We start from the raw sequence: 20,591 nt of genomic DNA on the forward strand, positions 1-20,591 counted from the left end.
CTGGACAACATCCAGGCTTGGGCTGACAAGTGGCAGGTTACATTCACGCCACATAAGTACCAGGCAATGACCATCTCCTACAAGAGAGGATCTAACCATCTCCTCTTGACATTCAATGGCATTACCATCAGTGAATCTCCCACAATCAACATCCTGGGGATTACCATTAATCAGAAATTGAACTGGACTAGCCATATAAATACTATGGCTACCAGGGCAGGTCAAAGGCTAGGAATCCGACAGCGAGTAACTCATATCGTGACGTCCCCCCGTCAAAGCCTGTCCACCATCTACAAGCCACAAGTGTCTGGGTGAGTGCAGCTCCAACAACACTGTCTGAAAACCCCCGTCTGGCTGAACCCAATCACTGTCTGTCGCTGGGCAGAATGTGGTCTTTGGCCAATCCATTGGCCACCAGCCAACCAATCGAACCGTATCCTTCTGATCTCTCAGGTGCCAGAAAGTCTGAGTTCTTCTGTTAAAAATCTAAATCTCTATAGCACAGTGTACTATTTTCAACTTTTGAGTTCCACACTTCCTCTGCTCAATTCAAAGGTACATGACCACTAAACATCCATGGATCAAAATTGATAAGGACAAAGTAAAATAAATGGGAAATAAGGGAATCAAAAGGAAGGCCCTTACACAAGGGGCGGGATTCTCCCCTACCCAGCGGGGCAGGGGGTTGTAGAATACCGCCCCAGGTATGTCAAAAGTCAACTTTGGCAATGACAGAAATTTACTGCAAAAGCGCCCATTTCTTAAGCCACAAATAAATCTGTCACACAATGCACTCTCTTGAAATTCCCCAACATTGTGATGAATGACAGCTTTTTCAAAGCCACAATAGGTTCCCCAATGTTCTATGTACAGCTAATTCCTTGATCCAAACAATAGCTTTCTGCAATCTCTAAGGGTTTGAGACTTCAGTGTTACATCGAACATAGAACATAGAACGATACAGCGCAGTACAGGCCCTTCGGCCCACGATGTTGCACCGAAACGAAAGCCATCTAACCTACACTATGCCATTATCATCCATATGTTTATCCAATAAACTTTTAAATGCCCTCAATGTTGGCGAGTTCACTACTGTAGCAGGTAGGGCATTCCACGGCCTCACTACTCTTTGCGTAAAGAACCTACCTCTGACCTCTGTCCTATATCTATTACCCCTCAGTTTAAAGCTATGTCCCCTCGTGCCAGCCATTTCCATCCGCGGGAGAAGACTTTCACTGTCCACCCTATCTAACCCCCTGATCATTTTGTATGCCTCTATTAAGTCTCCTCTTAACCTTCTTCTCTCCAACGAAAACAACCTCAAGTCCATCAGCCTTTCCTCATAAGATTTTCCCTCCATCCAGGCAACATCCTGGTAAATCTCCTCTGTACCCGCTCCAAAGCCTCCACGTCCTTCCGATAATGCGGTGACCAGAACTGTACGCAATACTCCAAATGCGGCCGCACCAGAGTTTTGTACAGCTGCAACATGACCTCCCGACTCTGGAACTCAATCCCTCTACCCATAAAGGCCAACACTCCATAGGCCTTCTTCACAACCCTATCAACCTGGGTGGCAACTTTCAGGGATCTATGTACATGGACACCTAGATCCCTCTGCTCATCCACACTTCCAAGAACTTTACCATTAGCCAAATATTCCGCATTCCTGTTATTCCTTCCAAAGTGAATCACCTCACACTTCTCTACATTAAACTCCATTTGCCACCTCTCAGCCCAGCTCTGCAGCTTATCTATATCCCTCTGTAACCTGCTACATCTTTCCACACTGTCGACAACACCACCGACTTTAGTGTCGTCTGCAAATTTACTCACCCACCCCTCTGCGCCTTCCTCTAGGTCATTGATAAACATGACAAACAGCAACAGCCCCAGAACAGATCCTTGTGGTACGCCACTTATAACTGAACTCCATTCTGAACATTTCCCATCAACCACCACCCTCTGTCTTCTTTCAGCTAGCCAATTTCTGATCCACATCTCTAAATCTCCCTCAATCCCCAGCCTCCGTATTTTCTGCAATAGCCTACCGTGGGGAACCTTATCAAACGCTTTACTGAAATCCATATACACCACATCAACTGCTCTACCCTCGTCTACCTGTTCAGTCACCTTCTCAAAGAACTCGATAAGGTTTGTGAGGCATGACCTCCCCTTCACAAAGCCATGCTGACTATCCCTGATCATATTATTCCTATCTAGATGATCATAAATCTTGTCTCTTATAATCAAAATGTCCTCCATTGGCGTGTCCTCTTGCTTTGCTGGGCTGAGCAATTTGTTTGAACATCTCATTCGCATGCAGACCAGCTTCAGTCAAAAATGTCAGCCTTTCCCTCTCCCACACTATCTGGTTTGACAGCTGGATTCTCAGAATCTTTGAGCACTGTGAATGAAATATATCTTCTATATCCACCGTCCCTCTGTTTGTATGTACCGACAGACCTGCGATCACGGTACCCGTCCAGTCACTTGATCAGTTCTGTAGCTGCAGCCACTTATTGTCAGTCAATCCACCTCTCTGACCTGGATTTTAAACCATTTTCTCAACGAACAGTAACTCACAAGTCCCTCAGTTTAGCTGGAAGCTCTTTCAATCTAAAATGTTTCTCGTTACCAGAACTGTTCAGCTTTCCTGACGGTCCATTGAAGCCTACTTGTGACAATAAGCGATTATTATTATTAAAATCACATCTGCACACCATAGCAGTCTGTTAGAGGAAACCAGTGGATTCTGGAATTTTCCATAAATGAATATGTGCAAATGGCCACGAGATGGCGATATTACGCTTATCTTTACCCCTCTGACTTCTCCAATTTGCAGCTACTGTTTTCTAAGCTATTCCTCCAACACTTTTACTCTCTCATTTAATTTATTAGGTCGAAATTACGGCACAAATTCAGACAATCTCCTTGCTGACTGAACTTTTATTTTTCCCATCTGCCCCTTCATTCCATACTGCTCCATTATTTTTACTGTTGGACATTGCCACTATTCCCTCTTTTCCTGCTGTCATAATAGCTTCTTTCCAAAGGCTATTGTCCACGTGTGGTCAGCTGAATTGGAGGCTTGGGTCTCCCATCCCAGTGGGTACATCACAGATGACCTATCTCTGGTTGCTCCCGCAAAGCAACCAACCAATCAAGATCCTTGTACCTCTGTGTATCATTTTTCAACATTCTATCCATAGCACAGTCTTCTCCCGGCTGTACTTACCACATTAAGAGATTCCGAAGGAGATCAAACCAATAGGTTGTGCAGCAATCCATGATCACAGTCATGGCTGCTCCAGTGTTAACCAGCACCGTCTTCTCCATGGGGATGAGAACATACAGTCATGTCTGTCCCCTGCCAGTTACATGTTGCTGAGTGTGATTATTCACCAACTTCACCTGAAAGAGAGAAAGCCGTGTGTCTGTGAGTATGCTGCCATGTGTTTGGGTGATGTACCTGTCATAGTTGAATAGTAGCAGTCTGTGAATGCTGAGAGAGGTGGTGATAAGAGTTGCAGCTCTGCTACGTGTGTGAGGGTGAGGAGGCATGGTGGCACAGTGGTTAGCACTGTTGTCTCACAGCACAAGGGACCAGGGTTCAACTCCGGCCTTGGGTGACTGTGTGGTGTTTGCACTTTCTCCCCGTGTCTCTATGGGTTTCCTCCGGGCTGTCCGGTTTCCTCCCACAGTCCTAAGACGTGCAGGTTTGGTGGATTGGCCATTTTAAAGGGCAGCACGGTAGCATTGTGGATAGCACAATTGCTTCACAGCTCCAGGGTCCCAGGTTCGAATCCGGCTTGAGTCACTGTCTGTGCGGAGTCTGCACGTCCTCCCCGTGTGTGCGTGGGTTTCCTCCGGGTGCTCCGGTTTCCTCCCACAGTCCAAAGATGTGCAGGTTAGGTGGATTGGCCATGATAAATTGCCCTTAGTGTCCAAAATCGCCCTTAGTGTTGGGTGGGGTTACTGGGTTATAGGGATAGGGTGGAGGTGTTGACCTTGGGTGGGATGCTCTTTCCAAGAGCCGGTGCAGACACTATGGGCCAAATGGCCTCCTTCTGCACTGTAAATTCTATGATAAAATAGACCCTTTTGTCCAAAAATGTATAGGTTAGGTGAGATTATGAGGCCAGGGCGAGGGAGTGGGCCTAGGTAGGGTGCTCTTTCAGAGGGTCGGTGCCGTATATATGGTCAAATGGCCTCCTTCTGCACTTCGGGGATTGCATGGATTCTAGTCATTAAAATTCTTTCTGCGTTTTATCAAAACTGCTCGCATTGAGAGTGAGCAATCAGCATCTTCAGTATTTGTCTGAGGACATTTGCCCCTGTCACGGACAAAGGAGGGAGGCAAAACTGAACTCCTTTATTTTTCTCCCCATCTGTCCACAAGCAGATGTGTTTAATTTTTGGAATAGGCTGTGCTGTCTTTTCCACGTCCTCTGTTTGTGATATCATTTTTGAAGGAACTCACAACAAACTCTCATTAGGGTTACATCAGAAGCATAGTTTATTCATACATTCAAACCCTGGCCCAGGTTACAACTGCATACACACAAACAAGCATGCAATAAGAAGAAAGGAATAAAGAGAGTTTTTACAAATATGAATGAATTCCTTAAAAGAAAAAGACCCACCATAGACATGGGCGGTATTCTCCGACCCTGCGCCGGCTCACACGCAGGCCCGCCGATTCTCCGGCGCCGATTCTCGTGCGCCCGTGGGATCGCCGCCGCGCCAGTCGGGGGCCGTTGAAAGCGCCTCCCACCCCCGGTGATTCTCTGGGCCTCAACATTCCGAGTGCCCGCCGAGTTCGGCCGAGTCCAGCTGGCGTAGGTTACATATGGTCCTACACGGCGGGACCTCGGAGTTCTGGCTGCGGGGGCCGTCCTGGTGGGGGGACGGGGGGGGATCCTACACCGGGAGGGGGGGTCCTACCGATCGGCAGGTGGGCTAGTTCTGTGGGCGGCCTATTTTCCTCCGCGCCGGGCCCCTATAGGGCTCCGCCATATTGCCCGGGGGCCGGCGCAGAGACGGGAACCCACACGCAGGCGCAAACTCGTGCCAGTCGTGGCGCGCCAGGTTTCGGGCGCCGGAGCAGCGGGGACCACTCCGGCGCCATAGTAGCCCCCTAGGAAGGGGTGAATACCTCACACTTGGGGCCTGTTGACACTGGAGTGGCTCGCACCGCTTTTCACGGCGGCGTCAGAACTTGGCCGTGAGATTGGAGAATCCCGGCCATGGATAGCAGTTCACATGATTTCCGAAGCCCAGAAAGTCAGAGTCCAGAGAGGTTTCCTTCAGGGAGGAGTTACAGTTCAGGGTGATCCGATAGCTGAAGCAGGATTTGCAGAATTCCTTTAAAGTTGATGGTGGCACGGCAAGATGATGTGTGGGTCTGTTTGGCAGGTAATGGTAGGAATCACACACACACAAGACAAGCAAACACAGAGTCCGTTTCGCTGACTGGGCAGCACCAATTGTACCTGTAATGAAGCCAGACGCCACAGTTCACTTGTGCGGCGACTATAAACTTACAGTGAATACGGCTTCCCGACTCGACCGATATCCAATGCCTCGCATAGAGGATCTCGATGCAAAGCTTGCAGGTGGACTCTCATTCACAAAATTAGATATGAGTCATGCCTACCTACAGTTGGAGCTGGACCCTACCTCCCGACCATATGTAACGATTAATACACACCGGGGCCTGTATGAATATATACGTTTGTTCTTTGGAGTATCCTCTGCCTGCGCTATTTTTCAACGCGTTATGGAGGGCATTTTGAGAGGTTTACCGCGTGTCGCTGTCTACTCAGATGACGTTTCGATCACAGGGACGCGGAGCAGGAACATTTGGAAAATCTGGAGGCTGTCCTTAGACGCTTTTCGGAGGCTGGAGTCCGTTTACGTCGCACAAAGTGCGTCTTTCAGGGGAAGGAATTAGTCTATCTGGGTTATTGTGTTGACCGGGAAGGTTTGCACCCCGTCGCATAGAAGGTGCGCGCGATTCAACATGCCCCCGCCCCGACTGACACTTCGCATCTTCGTTCTTTTCTTGGCCTCGTAAACTATTACGGGAAGTTCCTCCCCAATCTGGCAACTACGCTGGCCCCATTGCATCTTCTGCTAAAGAAAAATCACACCTGGGTTTGGGGTCAGCCGCAAGAAACCGCTTTCCGGCGGGTAAAACAACAATTGTCGTCATCTGGGTTACTAACCCACTATGATCCTGGAAAGCCTTTGCTCGTCACATGTGATGCATCTTCGTATGGTATTGGGGCCGTCCTGTCCCACAAGATGGAGAACAGGGCCGAGTGGCCGATAGCTTTCGCCTCCCGCACATTGACTGCAGCGGAAAAAAAAGTACGCGCAGATCGAGAAGGAGGGCCTGGCAGTGGTCTTTGCGGTGAAACGTTTCCACCAGTACGTGTACGGCCGCCACTTCACTATCGTGATTGATCATAAGCCCCTGCTGGGACTTTTCAGAGAGGATAAGCCAATACCGCCCATTGCTTCCGCACGGATCCAGCGCTGGGCTATGTTGCTCGCTGCATACGAGTATTCTCTGGAGCACAAACCAGGTACGCAGATAGCGAATGCCGACGCACTGAGCCGATTGCCTTTATCGACCGGCCCCATGTTGACCCTCACGACCGGTGAGGTGGTTGCAACCCTAAATTTTATGGACATCTTGCCTGTCACGGCATCACTGATCCGTGAGTGGACCCAGACGGAGCCAGTCCTGTCAAAGGTTCGGCACATAGTCCTGTATGGTGGGCAGCATAGAGAGCTCCCAGGCGAGTTGCGGGCATTTTCCTCCAAGCTGTCAGAATTCAGCGTGGAAGACGGCATCCTCTTGTGGGCGACGCGTGTGATTGTCCCGGAAAAAGGACAGGAGCTAATACTAACAGACTTGCACAATGGGCATCCAGGCGTGACCAAAGTGAAAATGTTGGCCCAGAGTTATGTTTGGTGGCCAGGCCTCGACGCCGACATTGAGAAGGTGGCCCAATGCTGCTCCATTTGTCAGGAGCATCAGAAGCTTCCGCCGGCTGTGCCCCTACATCACTGGGAATGATGATCACTTGGGTGCGCTTGCATGCGGATTTCGCCAGCCCTTTTCAAGGATCCATGTTCCTTTTATTAATCGACGCCCAGTCTAAATGGCTAGAAGTGCATAAGATGCTAGGCACAACGTCCTGCGCAACAATTGAGAAGATGCATTTGTCTTTTAGTACACATGGCCTCCCTGAGGTGCTGGTCACGGATAACGGCACTCCATTCACCAGTGAGGAGTTTGCGAGGTTCATGAAGATGAACGGCATACGCCATATCCGCACTGCCCCTTACCACGCGGCTTCAAATGGGTTGGCGGAGCGCACAGTGCAGACATTCAAACGAGGCCTAAAAAAGCAGTCTTCCGGGTCAATGGACACGAGACTGGCTCGCTTTTTGTTTTCGTATAGAACCACCCCCCACTGGGGTAGCTCCCGCGGAACTCCTAATGGGCCGGAGACTTCGCACCCGCTTTAGTATGGTTTTCCCGGACATTGGCGCAAAATTACGCCGCATACAAGAATGGCAGGGACAGGGTTTTTCTCGGCATCGGCCAGTTCGGCAGTTTGCACCCGGTGACCCAGTGTTCGTTCAAAATTTTGCTGGGGGTGCCCAGTGGGTCCCTGGCGTAATCTTCCGCCAAACGGGCCCTATATCTTACCAGGTGCAAACCCAGGGTCATCTGCAGCACAAACATGTAGACCACGTTCGGTCCAAAGGCTATTCCTTCCAAAGATTCCCTGCCCCCGGAGATCATTTCTACAGCCACAGAGACCAGAGACAAGAGAAGGTAGTCCTCACAATCTTCCTCTGGTGCCTCACTCAAAGCCTGCGCAGGTCGTTACAGAACCGCGCGGAGATAGAGACGCTGCCATGACGGAGGCAGCAGACTCTGACTCCGAGATGGAGACACAGGTCGCATCAGAGGGGGAATCCTCGGGCCCACGGGCCGTGGATGTACAACCGTTACGCCGTTCATCATGGAAGCGCCGGTCTCCGTCTCGTTACACGCCACCCGATCCAGCGCCTCATGCAAATGGTGTCCGGTCTGCGGCAAAACGAGTCCGACGCCCTCCTTTGCCAGGGTCTTCGGTGGATTCCTTGGACTTCTGGGTGGGGGAAGGGATGTTATAACCTACCTGCTTACCATTGGCTGGGGACTAATGACAATCCCACAATCCTGTGTGAGTATGAGCTTCCCCAATGAGGGGGGGGCGGAGAAATCATTAGCAGACTCCCAGTATAAATAAAGCTGGCCAGTTTGGAACTAGCAGGAAGGAATAAGCAGCAAGTGAGGTTGCTGCTGTTGTGTATATATATATATATGTTATTGTAAATAAATGTTATTTCTTGTATCCTTGAAACTCGTGCTGGATTCTTCATGGCCCTCACAAAACACAGGTTCCCCTTTATCTAAAACACAGGTTACTCCTTCAGATAACTCCTTTTTGCAAATAATTTCCTTTTTGCAAAACCATGCTGATTCTTCCTGATTACCTTGAGTTTCTCGAAGTACCCAACTATATCATCTTTAATGATGGACTTGAATGCCATCCCCATGACAGACGTCAAGCTAAGAGGCCTGTAGTTTACTGTTTTCTGCTCACTTTCTTCTTCAATAGAGGAGTTATCAGTCAGATGGAAATGTTCCAGGATCGAGGGAAGTTTGGAAAATTAACACCAATGCATTTACTACCTCACGAGCCACCTCATGTAAAACCCTAGACACTTTTTCATCAATCTAAATTGTTCATTTGGAATAAAAAGATTCTCAAAGTGATTGCAATGTTTATTATTTTGCTCGACATCACCAGTACATGCAGCCCATTGTCTCTACACAAGTTGGATGATATGGTTACATACATTAAATACACAATGGGTTTGGTCTTTAAGTGAAGCTATAAAAATATGTAGAAGCTGTTATTATTCCACTTTTTAAACTTGCAGCAGGAAGTTAAAGCAATGGCGTAGAATGAATAAGCAGCAGCAGAAATGTCTCCGTCATTCTTTCAGGGGGAGTTCCATGAAGCTCTGGATTAACATGTGGCTCCTCACACGGTTGGAACGATTGCATGTCTTGTAATTCCACAGTTAGTCCGCACACCCTTCGCCATTTTGATGTAACCTCCATTCCCCCAGCGTGTTCCCCAACTGGAAAATAAGAAAGAAAGTATATTAACATCACGGTTCTATTGAAGTGACAGATTTGGAAAACTGAGGCACTTCACACTGGAAATACATCAAATTTGATGGCTGGTTGTGCAGTCCTTAAACCGATACCAAAGCATCCACTCTCCCCCAACCTCACAGTTGTCCAGTGCCATCAGCAATAGACCCCCAGTACCCCTGTCAGCACTCAAAAAATGTATTTCCATTGAAGTTGTTACCCAACTCTACCATTAACCCTTCGCATCTACATAAACATATTGGGGGAGATTTCCCCCACCCAGCGGTGAGTATTCCACCAATGGAAGCAGCCTGCCATTGGTCAGCGGTGAGATCTTCCTGTCCTTTAATTGTCAATGGGGTTTCCCGCCACTGGTGATTCCGAGAGCGAGGGGTCACCGACGGCGGGGTTGCAAGATCTGCCAGTGGGAAGGGCCGGGTAATCTCACCCATCATTTAGCGTTGCTGACATAGACACATGGACTGCAACACGGAAATGGGAAATTCAATCCAACTGCTCTGTGCTGTTATTCCTTGTCCACATGAGCCTCCTCCTATCCCTCTTCATCAAGCCCTATCAACATATCCTTCCGTTCCTTTCACCCTCATGTTCTTATCTTCCCCGTCAATGTATCTGTGTTATTCAGCTCAAACTCCTCGTGGTAACATTTCCCAAATTCAACCACTCTGGATAAAGAGATTTCTCCTGAATTTCTGATTGGATTTATTCATACAATCATAGAATCATGACAGTGCAGGAGGCCATTCGGCATATCGAGGCTGCACCAACCATCTGAAAGAGCACCCCATCTAGGTCCAAGCCCCACCCACCCCCATCCCATCATGCAGTAGCCACACCTAATCTTTTGGACACTAAGGGGCAATTTAACTTGGCCAATCCACCTAACCTGCCCATCTTTGGACTGTGGGAGGAAACCGGAGCACCCGGAGGAAACCCATGCAGAGATGAGGAGAAAGTGCAAACTCCACACAGTCACCCAAGGCCCGAATTGAACCCAGGTCCCTAACACTATGAGGCAGCAGTGCTAACCACTGTGCAACCATGCCACCCATATTGTGACTATCTTATATTGATCGCCCCTAGTTTCAAACGCCCCCACAAGTGGAAACATTTTCTCCATTCCGACAGCATCAAATCTTTTCATAATCTTAAAGACCTCGATCAGGTCACCTCTCAACCTTCCCTTTTCTGAAGAGATGAGCTCCGGCCTGTTCAGCTTTTTCTGAGAAATTTCTCCTCAGTTCCAGTTTCATCCTTGTGAATTTTTTCTGCACCTCCCCTTTGGATAGTAATCAGCAGGGGGAATTTTGGTGGATGCTTCCCTCCCTATCCCAGGAAGACTGAGAGTAAATCCAGTTCTCCTGTCACTGCTTCAGCTGTGACCAGTTATTTGTTGTTTTTATAAAGTACATACCTGTTTTTAACCAGCCAATAGTTCCCTCCTCTCTCACGTCCATATCCAACCACCAAGACTGCGTGGTTTACTCCGTGGTTCCTGCACCGACTATACTTGTAGATTCCTGTAGATAGATTGTAAAATATATAATTATTTTTCCCTTTCTAAAGAGATTTACTTTTCATCATCTTTTCCGTCTAATTATCTTCTGGAATACAATCCACTCTACAAAACTCAACTCCTTTTGTCACATTATTTTGTCACTTTTATTGGCTTTTCACATTATAAATCCCAATCTCCTCACGTCTGCCATTCCCACCTCCTCTGGACACAGCTTTAGTTTCTTTATTTCTTCCAGTACCACTCCTTTGGCCTTCCACCTATAGATCTGTTTGTCATTTAATCTTCAACCTTCAGCCTATTTACAACTTTTACCCCATTTTTAGCCAAATTCAGCATTTGTATTGACTGGAATGTTATTACAAATCATGCCTGCATTGCACATTTCCAATTGCCGTAAGTTTGTTCATGTTTTTGTGTCAATGTTTACCATTGCTCACATTTTCCATTCAGTTTTCCTGTCACACATCACAATTAGCCTGGGTTCTGGGCCCTGATCACTCAGAGTTCTGTGGAGTGCCTTTTCTTAATCTCGCAACTCCATTGTGCACATTATATTCATCAACTGACCATAGACAGCACTGGGGCAATTTACTGGGGACCTATTAAAAGTCCTTGCAAACAGCAGTCCCGGTAAATTTATGAAATAATCAACAAACATTTGTTTACTTTTGGATAATCTATTTTGTTTTTAGTTTCAATATTGGTTTCTGTAAGCTCCACCACACCCTGGAATGAAAAAGGATCACAATGAATATGCCAATTGGGTTGGGAGGTACTGACCCCGATAGAAAAGTTGTGGGATATGTGAATTCTGGGATAGAGTTGTCAGCCTCAAAGTTGGCTTCCAAAGTGTCTGGACTTTCAGTGTTATGAGTGGTGTGCAACATGCTGAGCACATCATGCTGGTGAATGTCCGTTACCCTGACAGCGATCGTGGTGCTTTCATTCTGCACCCACCCACTGTCCCCTCAGTATTCGAGTCACATGTCAAACCAGAGAATGGTTGCTAGGCGACAAGGGTTAACCTCTCTACACCATGACTTTGTTCCACATCCCAAACACATGTGAGCAGTGTGTGCACAGTGAGAGCCATGCTGCCCTCTGATAGATCACAGAGCTGATCATTGAGGTGCTGCCCGGACTGTTCGAGAAGATCAGCCAGTTCCTGCTGGAGCCTGTGTCCCAATTCATGGTGATCTGCTGGATCCTCCACAACCTGAACATCATGAGGGCAGAGACTTTCCATCAGGGATACGGGGAGAAGCAAGAAGAGGAGGAGATAGCTGACACATCCCTGGTGCAGCCGAGCTTTCTGTGATTGGCTCATTTGACTCTGGTTCCTGTGAACACAACCCCAATTCCCCATTGTTCAACCATCTCACACCTCACCATCCCTCTGTTAATAACCATCCTGCTGGTTACAATGCTCAAATAAAACACCAGCATCTCCACATCACAAATAAAAATCACCAGTAAATAACCATCCCATTCCATCAAACCCTCTATATCAGACCAAGCTAGAGTCACAGACTAGTGTTACAGACTCTCGGCGGTTGTGGCAAGGCCTAAACAACATAACGGGCTACGAAGCGAAGCAGAGCAGTATCTCCAGCAGCAGCGCACCCCTCCCCAATGAACTCAATGTATTCTGTGCTTGGTTCGAGCAGGAAACCAATGATCCACTGTCAAGTGCCCCAGCAGCCCAGAACACACCCAGACCCACCATCACAGCTTCCAAAGTCAGATCGGTTTTCCTGAAAGTGAACCCTCAGAAGGCGACGGGCCCAGACGGGATCCCTGGTCAGGCACTCAGAGCCTGCATGGATCAGCTGGCAGATGTGTTCGTTGACATCTTTAACCTGTCCCTACTCTGCTCTGAGGTCCCAACCTGCTTCAAGAAGACCACCATCATACCTTCCCCAAAGAATAACCAGGCAACGTGCCTCAATGACTACCGTCCGGTGGCCCTGACTTCAGTCGTAACAAAGTGCTGTGAGAGGTTGGTCATGAAGCGCAAGACGTCCATACTCCCAGAACGCCTTGATCCACTGCAATTCGCATACCGCCGCAACCGGTCCACAACAGACGCCATCTCCCTGGCCCTACACTCATGCCTAGAGCATCTCGACAACAAGGACTCTTACATCTGACTCCTATTTATTGACTACAGCTCCGCCTTCAACACCATCATCCCAGACAAGCTCATATCAAAGCTCCAAAACTTAGGACTTGCCTCCTCACTCTGCAACTGGATCCTCGACTTTCTAACCCACAGACCACAATCAGTAAGAATAAACAACAACACCTCCTCCACAATAGTCCTCAATACCGGGGCCCCGCAAGGCTGCGTACTTAACCCCCTACTATCCTCCCTGTACACACATGACTGCATGGCAAGGTTTGGTTCCAACTCCATCTACAAGTTTGCTAATGATACGACCATAGTGGGCCTCATCTCGAATAACGACGAGTCAGAATACAGGAGGAAGATTGAGAACCTAGTGGAGTGGTGAAGCGACAACAATCTATCCCTCAATGCCAGCAAAACTAAAGAGCTGGTCATTGACTTCAGAAAGCAAAGTACTGTACACACCTCTGTGAGCATCAATGGGGCCGAGGTGGTGATGGTTTGCAGTTTTAAATTCCGAGGGGTACACATCTCCAAAAATCAGTCCTGGTCCACCCACGTCGATGCTACCACCAAGAAAGCACAACAGCGCCTATGCTTCCTCAGGAAACTAAAGAAATTCAGCATTGTAGCCATCTAAAATGGCCACCTGCAAAGGACCATGGGAATTGTGGTCAGCTTGGACACAGACAAGTACACAGCCTCTGTGTATTGTGCAAAGAAGCCAGACCTGACTGAAACTTGTATTCATTAAGAGTCAATTGCCATTTCCCCCAGGACAATAGAGTTTGAATCAAGGACTTAGAACAGTAGCAGACTAACCGATGCCACTACCCCTGATTTGGAAAGGCCTATGTGCCTAGGACAATGATAGCTGGGACCCGCCCAGCCAACGAGGTATTCATCCCCTAATTGGCCAGGATCAATGAGGGCGATCAAAACTCTATCGATCCATTGGAGCGTGAGATAGGACCGCCCAAAAGTGTGCGAAATAGATAAGATAAGAAGCCCTGCACATTAGGGATCAGCCTCTTTTGGACCGGCCTGTGTGCGACCAATTGCAGCTTATCAACCAGCCAAGTTCATACCCCTGTATGCTTCACCCGATGCCGGTGTTATGTAGTTACATTGTGTACCCTGTGTTGCCCTATTTTCTTTTATTTCATTTTTTTCCATGTACTTAATGATCTGTTGAGCTGCTCGCAGAAAAATACTTTTCACTGTACCTCGGTCCAAATCCAATCCATACGAAGGGTGAATTCCCTGACTGCCCGCCTTACTATTTCCCTGGACTGTCAGAGCTCTCCTCCTCATTGCGATCCCAGTGGTTGCAGCGTGGCTGCTGGGAGGATACAGTCTTTCACTGGGGAAGACAGCGCTGACCTTGCACAGCAACAAGCTGAGATGCCATGACATCAGTCTGAGCTTCCACGGCAGCGCTCAGATACTCGGCAGTACCTTGTACCCTCCCTGAGGTGCGTTTACAAGAAGGGATGGCATTTAAATCAGAGGGGAGGGGTGGGGAACCTGCCCACTTCCCACCTCCACTCTGAACAACTCTGAGGTAGGAAAGCTGGTGGACAAACTTCCCATCCCCCTGCCCATTCGGGCCCCTAACTGGGTTACAGATGCCAACTGATGGGTCTCATTCTGCTGTCGCTGGTATTAATCCAGACGCAAGTGGACCTGTCACCAAGCGGGGAGCACGATGAGCAAACCTGTGCCGGCTTCTTGTGGTCTCCCATGGGGAATTCCTCATTCAGAGGCACTCAGTGCTTGATCGAGTGACCCAGCATCAGGACGGGCACGTGGGGCAAGACCGCTGAAAGCCAACGACCTGCTCTTGTTCCTTACTCCACAAACTCCCCCCACAACCCCTTCCTGTGACTTCCGTGAGTCGCTCTGAGACACTGCTGCCTTCTAGGGGGTACTGAGGGGAAAAATAATGTTTACGACTGATTGGCTGGCAGATGTTGGTGGGAGGGGCTTCCTGAGCTTGGAGTCCTCTGGAGCGCCCACCAGTGGCCTGATTGGTCCATTATTCGGCACGCTTTCCTCAAAGGGAACAACGTGGGTCTCTGCAGCAAACAGCCAAGACCCCTGTCACCTGCATAAAATACCCTCCAATGTGCATTGGCCTCTGACTATTCAGCAATCACCAGCGATCAGAGCCTGTATCATGGTCAGGCACACAGGGGTTCTCATGGGGTTGGTCAGCAATTCCATGCTGGAAAGGTTGGGCACCATGTTTTGTGTAGAGTCCTGTCCGAGGATGGAATTGGACCACATCCATGTCCATTCACACTGACAGCAGACCAGGTCTGACAATGCACCAAGTATCCTGATGCACATGCCTGTCAACTTTTTCTTCTTTGTTTCCTGGTTGAGTCTAAGTTCTCCGTAGCAGAAACCACCTGAAACCGCAGGTGAGCTGGCACCCACACTGTCCTTTCCCACTGTCCTGGCTACAGCCCAGTGACTCACCCCATGCAGATCCTGTCCCTGTGCCACCCTCTATCGTTCACTCAGTGCCAGTATCTGAGCTGTTGCCTGTGAGTGTGAGATTGAATGGTAGTGTTCCTTCTTCATCTCTTGTTCCTCTTGCACTTCAGGATCCTGCACCAGTTCTTGACCAGGGGGCAGTTCTTGTCTATCTGACAGGATAGAGGGGCAGGGATAGGGTTCGGGTGAAGCAAGTGGAGGAAAGCAAGAGGTTCACAAATATACCATCTGCAGCTTGTAAACCACCAGAGGTTGTGGGATGAGGGGGAAATGGGATGTGAGGAGGTGGATTTGGGAGGAAGAAGCCATCATCCTCTATTGTTTCACCCCCACCACTGGCCACAGCCTCAGTTGTGGCTGCACCAATTATTTCCGGTATCGAGCCCCCATACTGCCAGGCTAGTCTCTGCCGGTTTGGTGCTGTTGCCTCTGGTTATGGGCCACCTTGTCCTGCAAGACAGAGGGAGGTGTGTCACTGAGTTTGTTGCAATCTGTTTGGGTGATGTGGCTTTCATGGTTGAATACCTGGCAGTGTGTGCAAGCTGTGAGATGTGGGTGTGATGTTTGCATTGGTGTTAACTGTGTGCGGGTGAGGTGGAGACATGTGAGCTATGATTGTGTTGGATGTTTTTAGGAGGTGAGTGAAGTGGGTGTGGTGAGTGGGGCAGTGTGTGAGGCTAGTGGTGCTTTTGTATGTGTACAGCAAGTAACAAATTCACTCACCTTGACCACTCGTGTGGGGTCATTGAACATTTTGTGCCTCTGCCTCCAGGTCCTCGGAACTAGATTGCCGGCATTGACTGTGACACTGCCTGCTCCCACTGCCTTCTCAATGTCCGTCTGGAGGGTCTCCTGGTGCCCTGAAGGACGGGGACCTCTCTTCTCCTGTCCACCTCCTGTACCAAGGCCTCCAGTGCTGTATCAGAGAACCTAGGGGCTGCTGCCTGGCCTGTTGCACCATTTCCACTTCTCTTTGTGCTCAGAGTCTCTGCCTGAGTTCCAGCACCTGCTCCTTTCAGAGCTGCAGGTTGGGTTTAAGTCGTCCAAACTCACTTTAAATGATACCTGGGCCTCTGCTGAGGGTTGCAGACATTCAGCAACATGTCAGCACTGAGCTGGTCATCTGTTATAACCTGCCTACTTACGATTGGCTGGGGACTAATGACTATCCCACAATCCTATGGGAGTATGAACTTCCCCAATGAGGGGGGGCGGAGAAACTCTTAGTATAAATAAGCTGGCCAGTTCAGGAACCAGCAGGAAGGAGAAGGTAGCAAGGAAAGTTACTGCTACTGTTATGTATATATTGTTGTCGTAAATAAACGTTATTATTTTGTATCCTTAAGACTCGTGCTGGATTCTTTGTGGCCCTTACAAAACTGGCGACGAAGGTAAAAGTGAATAGCTGTCTACACTGCTGAAGCCACCTCCCTGGATTTTTGTTGGATACAGGTTGGAAGTTGTTTTCTATTATACCATGCCTCTGTACGGACGTTTGAATGTTTTTGATGCTGCACTGGAAAGCTGGAACCAGTACACACAACGGATGCGTTACTATTTCCGGGCAAACAATATCACTGAAAATGAGCGCCAGGTGGTCATATTGCTCACCGCCTGCGGGCCACATACGTTTGGGGTGATTAGGAGCCTTACATACCCAGCTGCGCCGGACACCAAAATGTTTGACGAACTTGTGAATATAGTGGGGCAACACTTTAACCCAACCCCGTCCACGATAGTCCAGCGTTACCGGTTTAATACCGCTGAGAGGACCCCTGGAGAATCCCTTGCCGATTTTTTATCCAGGCTACGCGGGATTGCGGAATACTGTGACTGTGGTGAGACCTTGTCAGAAATGTTACGCGACCGTTTGGTTTGCGGTATTAACAATGCAGCAACCCAGAGAAAGTTGTTAGCGGAGCCAACATTGACTTTTCAACAGGCAATACAAATAGTCTTGTCCCGAGAGAGCGAGGAGTACAGGAGCTACAGGGAATGGAAGTGCATGCCTTGGGGCGCAACCCTTTCTGCCCAAAAACGTCCCCCCGCACTCCTGCGGTACCTTGGGCGAGGCAATGACCGGGCCGACGCCAGTGGCCATCGGACATTCCTCCCCGAAGGGAGCCTTCTCCAGAGCCAATGGATGAGGAGCCATGTCCGTGTCAGACTTGTAGGCGCCGACCCCGTCGCGGACGGCGGTCCTGGGGACGCCAGAGGCGCCGTCGTTCCGACCGAAACTGGGACCAGCCCAGGGGCCGTAACTGGGACCAGCCCAGAGGCCGTACCTTCCATGTGGATGAACCTGCGGTGACCACTCCTGAGGACGTGGAGACGGAGGACGACTGCCTGCAGCTGCATTGTGTGGCAGCTCCCCGTGTGGCCCCCATTAAGGTGACAGTACGGGTCAATGGCCACCCGCTGGAGATGGAGTTGGATACTGGCGCAGCGGTCTCCGTGATCGCCCAGAGGACATTCGACCGCATCAAGCAGGGTATACAGACCCTTACATTAACTGACTCACAGGCCAGGTTGGCCACCTACACGGGGGAACCACTGGACATTGCAGGAACTACAATGACCCCTGTTGTCTATGGACGCCAGGAGGGGCGTTTCCCACTTATCGTAGTGCGTGGCCATGGGCCCAGCCTGTTGGGTCGGGACTGGTTGCGCCATTTGCGATTGCAATGGCAGCACATCCTCCAAACAGTTTCTGGAGAGTTGACTGAGGGGCTAGGACGATACCCAGATGTATTCCAGCCTGGTTTGGGGAAAATAAAAGGGGCCGTAGCCCATATCCAAGTTGAACCAGGAGCCACGCCGTGCTGTTTCCGGGTGCGCCCAGTGCCTTACGCTTTGCTCGAGAAGGTAGAAGGGGAGCTCACTCGTTTGGAGAGTTTGGGTATTATCAGGCCCGTCCATTTTGCTGACTGGGCAGCACCAATTGTACCAGTAATGAAGCCAGATGCCACAGTTCGCTTGTGTGGCAACTATAAACTTACAGTGAATACAGTTTCCCGACTCGACCGATACCCAATGCCTCGCATAGAGGATCTCTACGCGAAACTTGCAGGTGGACTCTCATTCACAAAATTAGATATGAGTCACGCCTACCTGCAGTTGGAGCTGGACCCTGCCTCCCGACCATATGTAACAATTAACACACACCGGGGCCTGTATGAATATACACGGTTGCCCTTTGGAGTATCCTCTGCCTGCGCAATTTTTCAACGTGTTATGGAAGGCATTTTGAGAGGTTTACCACGTGTGGCTGTCTACCTAGATGACGTGTTGATTACAGGGACGTCGGAGCAAGAGCATTTGGAAAATCTGGAGGCTGTCCTTAGACACCTTTCGGAGGCTGGAGTCTGTTTACGTCGCACAAAGTGCGTATTTCAGGCAAAAGAAGTAGTCTACCTAGGTTATCGGGTGGACCGCGAGGGTCTGCACCCCGTCGCAGAGAAGGTGCGTGCAATTCAACATGCCCCCACCCCGACTGACACTTCGCATCTTCGTTCTTTTCTCGGTCTCGAAAACTATTACGGGAAGTTCCTCCCTCCCCAATCTGGCACCCACGCTGGCCCCCTTGCACCTGCTGCTAAAGAAAAATCACACCTGGGTTTGGGGTCAGCCGCAAGAAACCGCTTTCCGGCGGGTAAAGCAACAATTGTCGTTGTCTGGGTTACTAACCCACGATGATCCGGGAAAGCCTTTGCTCGTCACATGTGATGCATCCCCGTATGGTATTGGGGCTGTCCTGTCCCACAAGATGGAGAACGGGGCCGAGCGACCGATAGCTTTCGCCTCCCGCACATTGACTGACTGCAGCGGAGAAAACGTACGCGCAGATCGAGAAGGAGGGCCTGGCAGTGGTTTTCGCGGTGAAACGCTTCCACCAGTACGTGTATGGCCGCCATTTCACTATCGTGACCGATCATAAGCCCCTGCTGGGACTCTTCAGAGAGGATAAGCCAATACCGCCCATTGCTTCTGCACGGATCCAGCGCTGGGCTTTGTTTCTTGCTGCATATGAGTATTCTCTGGAGCACAAACCAGGTACGCAAATAGCAAATGCCGACGCACTGAGCCGATTGCCTTTATCGACCGGCCCCATGTCGACCCCCACGACCGGTGAGGTGGTTGCAACCCTAAATTTTATGGACACCTTGCCTGTCACGGCATCACAGATCCGTGAGTGGACCCAGACGGAGCCAGTCTTGTCAAAGGTTCGGCACATAGTCCTGTATGGTGGGCAGCATAGACAGCTCCCAGGCGAGTTGCGGGCATTTTCCTCCAAGCTGTCAGAGTTCAGCGTGGAAGACGGCATCCTCTTGTGGGGGACGCGTGTGATTGTCCCGGAAAAAGGCCAGGAGCTGATATTATCAGACTTGCACAATGGGCATCCGGGCGTGACCAAGATGAAAATGTTGGCCCGGAGTTATGTCTGGTGGCCAGGCCTCGACACCGACATTGAGAAGGTGGCCCAAAACTGCTCCATTTGCCAGGAGCATCAGAAGCTTCTGCCGGCCGCGCCCCTACATCACTGGGAATGGCCAGGGCGGCCTTGGGCACGCTTACATGCAGATTTCGCAGGCCCTTTTCAGGGATCCATGTTCCTTCTATTAATTGACGCCCAGTCCAAATGGCTGGAGGTGCATAGGATGCAGGGGACAACGTCCTGCGCAACAATTGAAAAGATGCGTTTATCATTTAGTACGCATGGCCTCCCCGAGGTGCTGGTCACGGATAATGGCACTCCATTCACGAGTGAGGAGTTTGCTAGGTTTACAAAGGTGAACGGCATCCGCCATATCCGCACTGCCCCTTACCACCCGGCTTCAAATGGGTTGGCAGAGCGTGCAGTGCAAACATTTAAAAGAGGCCTAAAGAAGCAGTCTTCCGGATCAATGGACACGAGACTGGCTCGCTTTTTGTTTACGTACAGGACCACACCCCATGCAGTGACTGGGGTAGCTCCCGCAGAACTCCTAATGAGCCGAAGACTTCGCACCCGCCTTAGTATGGTCTTCCCGGACATTGGCGCAAAAGTACGCCGCACACAAGAACGGCAGGGACAGGGATTGTCTCGGCATCGTCCGATTCGGCAGTTTGCGCCCGGTGACCCAGTATTCGTGCGGAATTTTGCTGGTGGTGCCCAATGGGTTCCTGGTGTAATCTTTCGCCAAACG

General features: G+C 49.8%; 1 protein-coding gene across 2 annotated transcripts in view; it reads right to left on the minus strand.

Annotated features, from left to right (window-relative positions):
- Positions 1–8,844: 8,844 nt before the first annotated feature.
- LOC140395241 (procathepsin L-like) overlaps positions 8,845–20,591 on the minus strand; it is a 58,249-nt gene continuing 46,502 nt past the window's right edge. For both annotated transcript variants that reach the window (XM_072482792.1, XM_072482791.1), the window contains exons 7-8: positions 10,671–10,776; positions 8,845–9,219 (exon numbers count right to left, since the gene is read on the minus strand). In XM_072482792.1, the coding sequence (XP_072338893.1) occupies positions 9,120–9,219; positions 10,671–10,776 (206 nt within the window). In that variant the 3' untranslated portion in view covers positions 8,845–9,119. The remainder of the gene's footprint in view (positions 9,220–10,670; positions 10,777–20,591) is intronic.

The sequence above is a fragment of the Scyliorhinus torazame genome, chromosome 18 (genome assembly GCF_047496885.1).
Source record: "Scyliorhinus torazame isolate Kashiwa2021f chromosome 18, sScyTor2.1, whole genome shotgun sequence".
Lineage (NCBI taxonomy): Eukaryota > Metazoa > Chordata > Chondrichthyes > Carcharhiniformes > Scyliorhinidae > Scyliorhinus > Scyliorhinus torazame.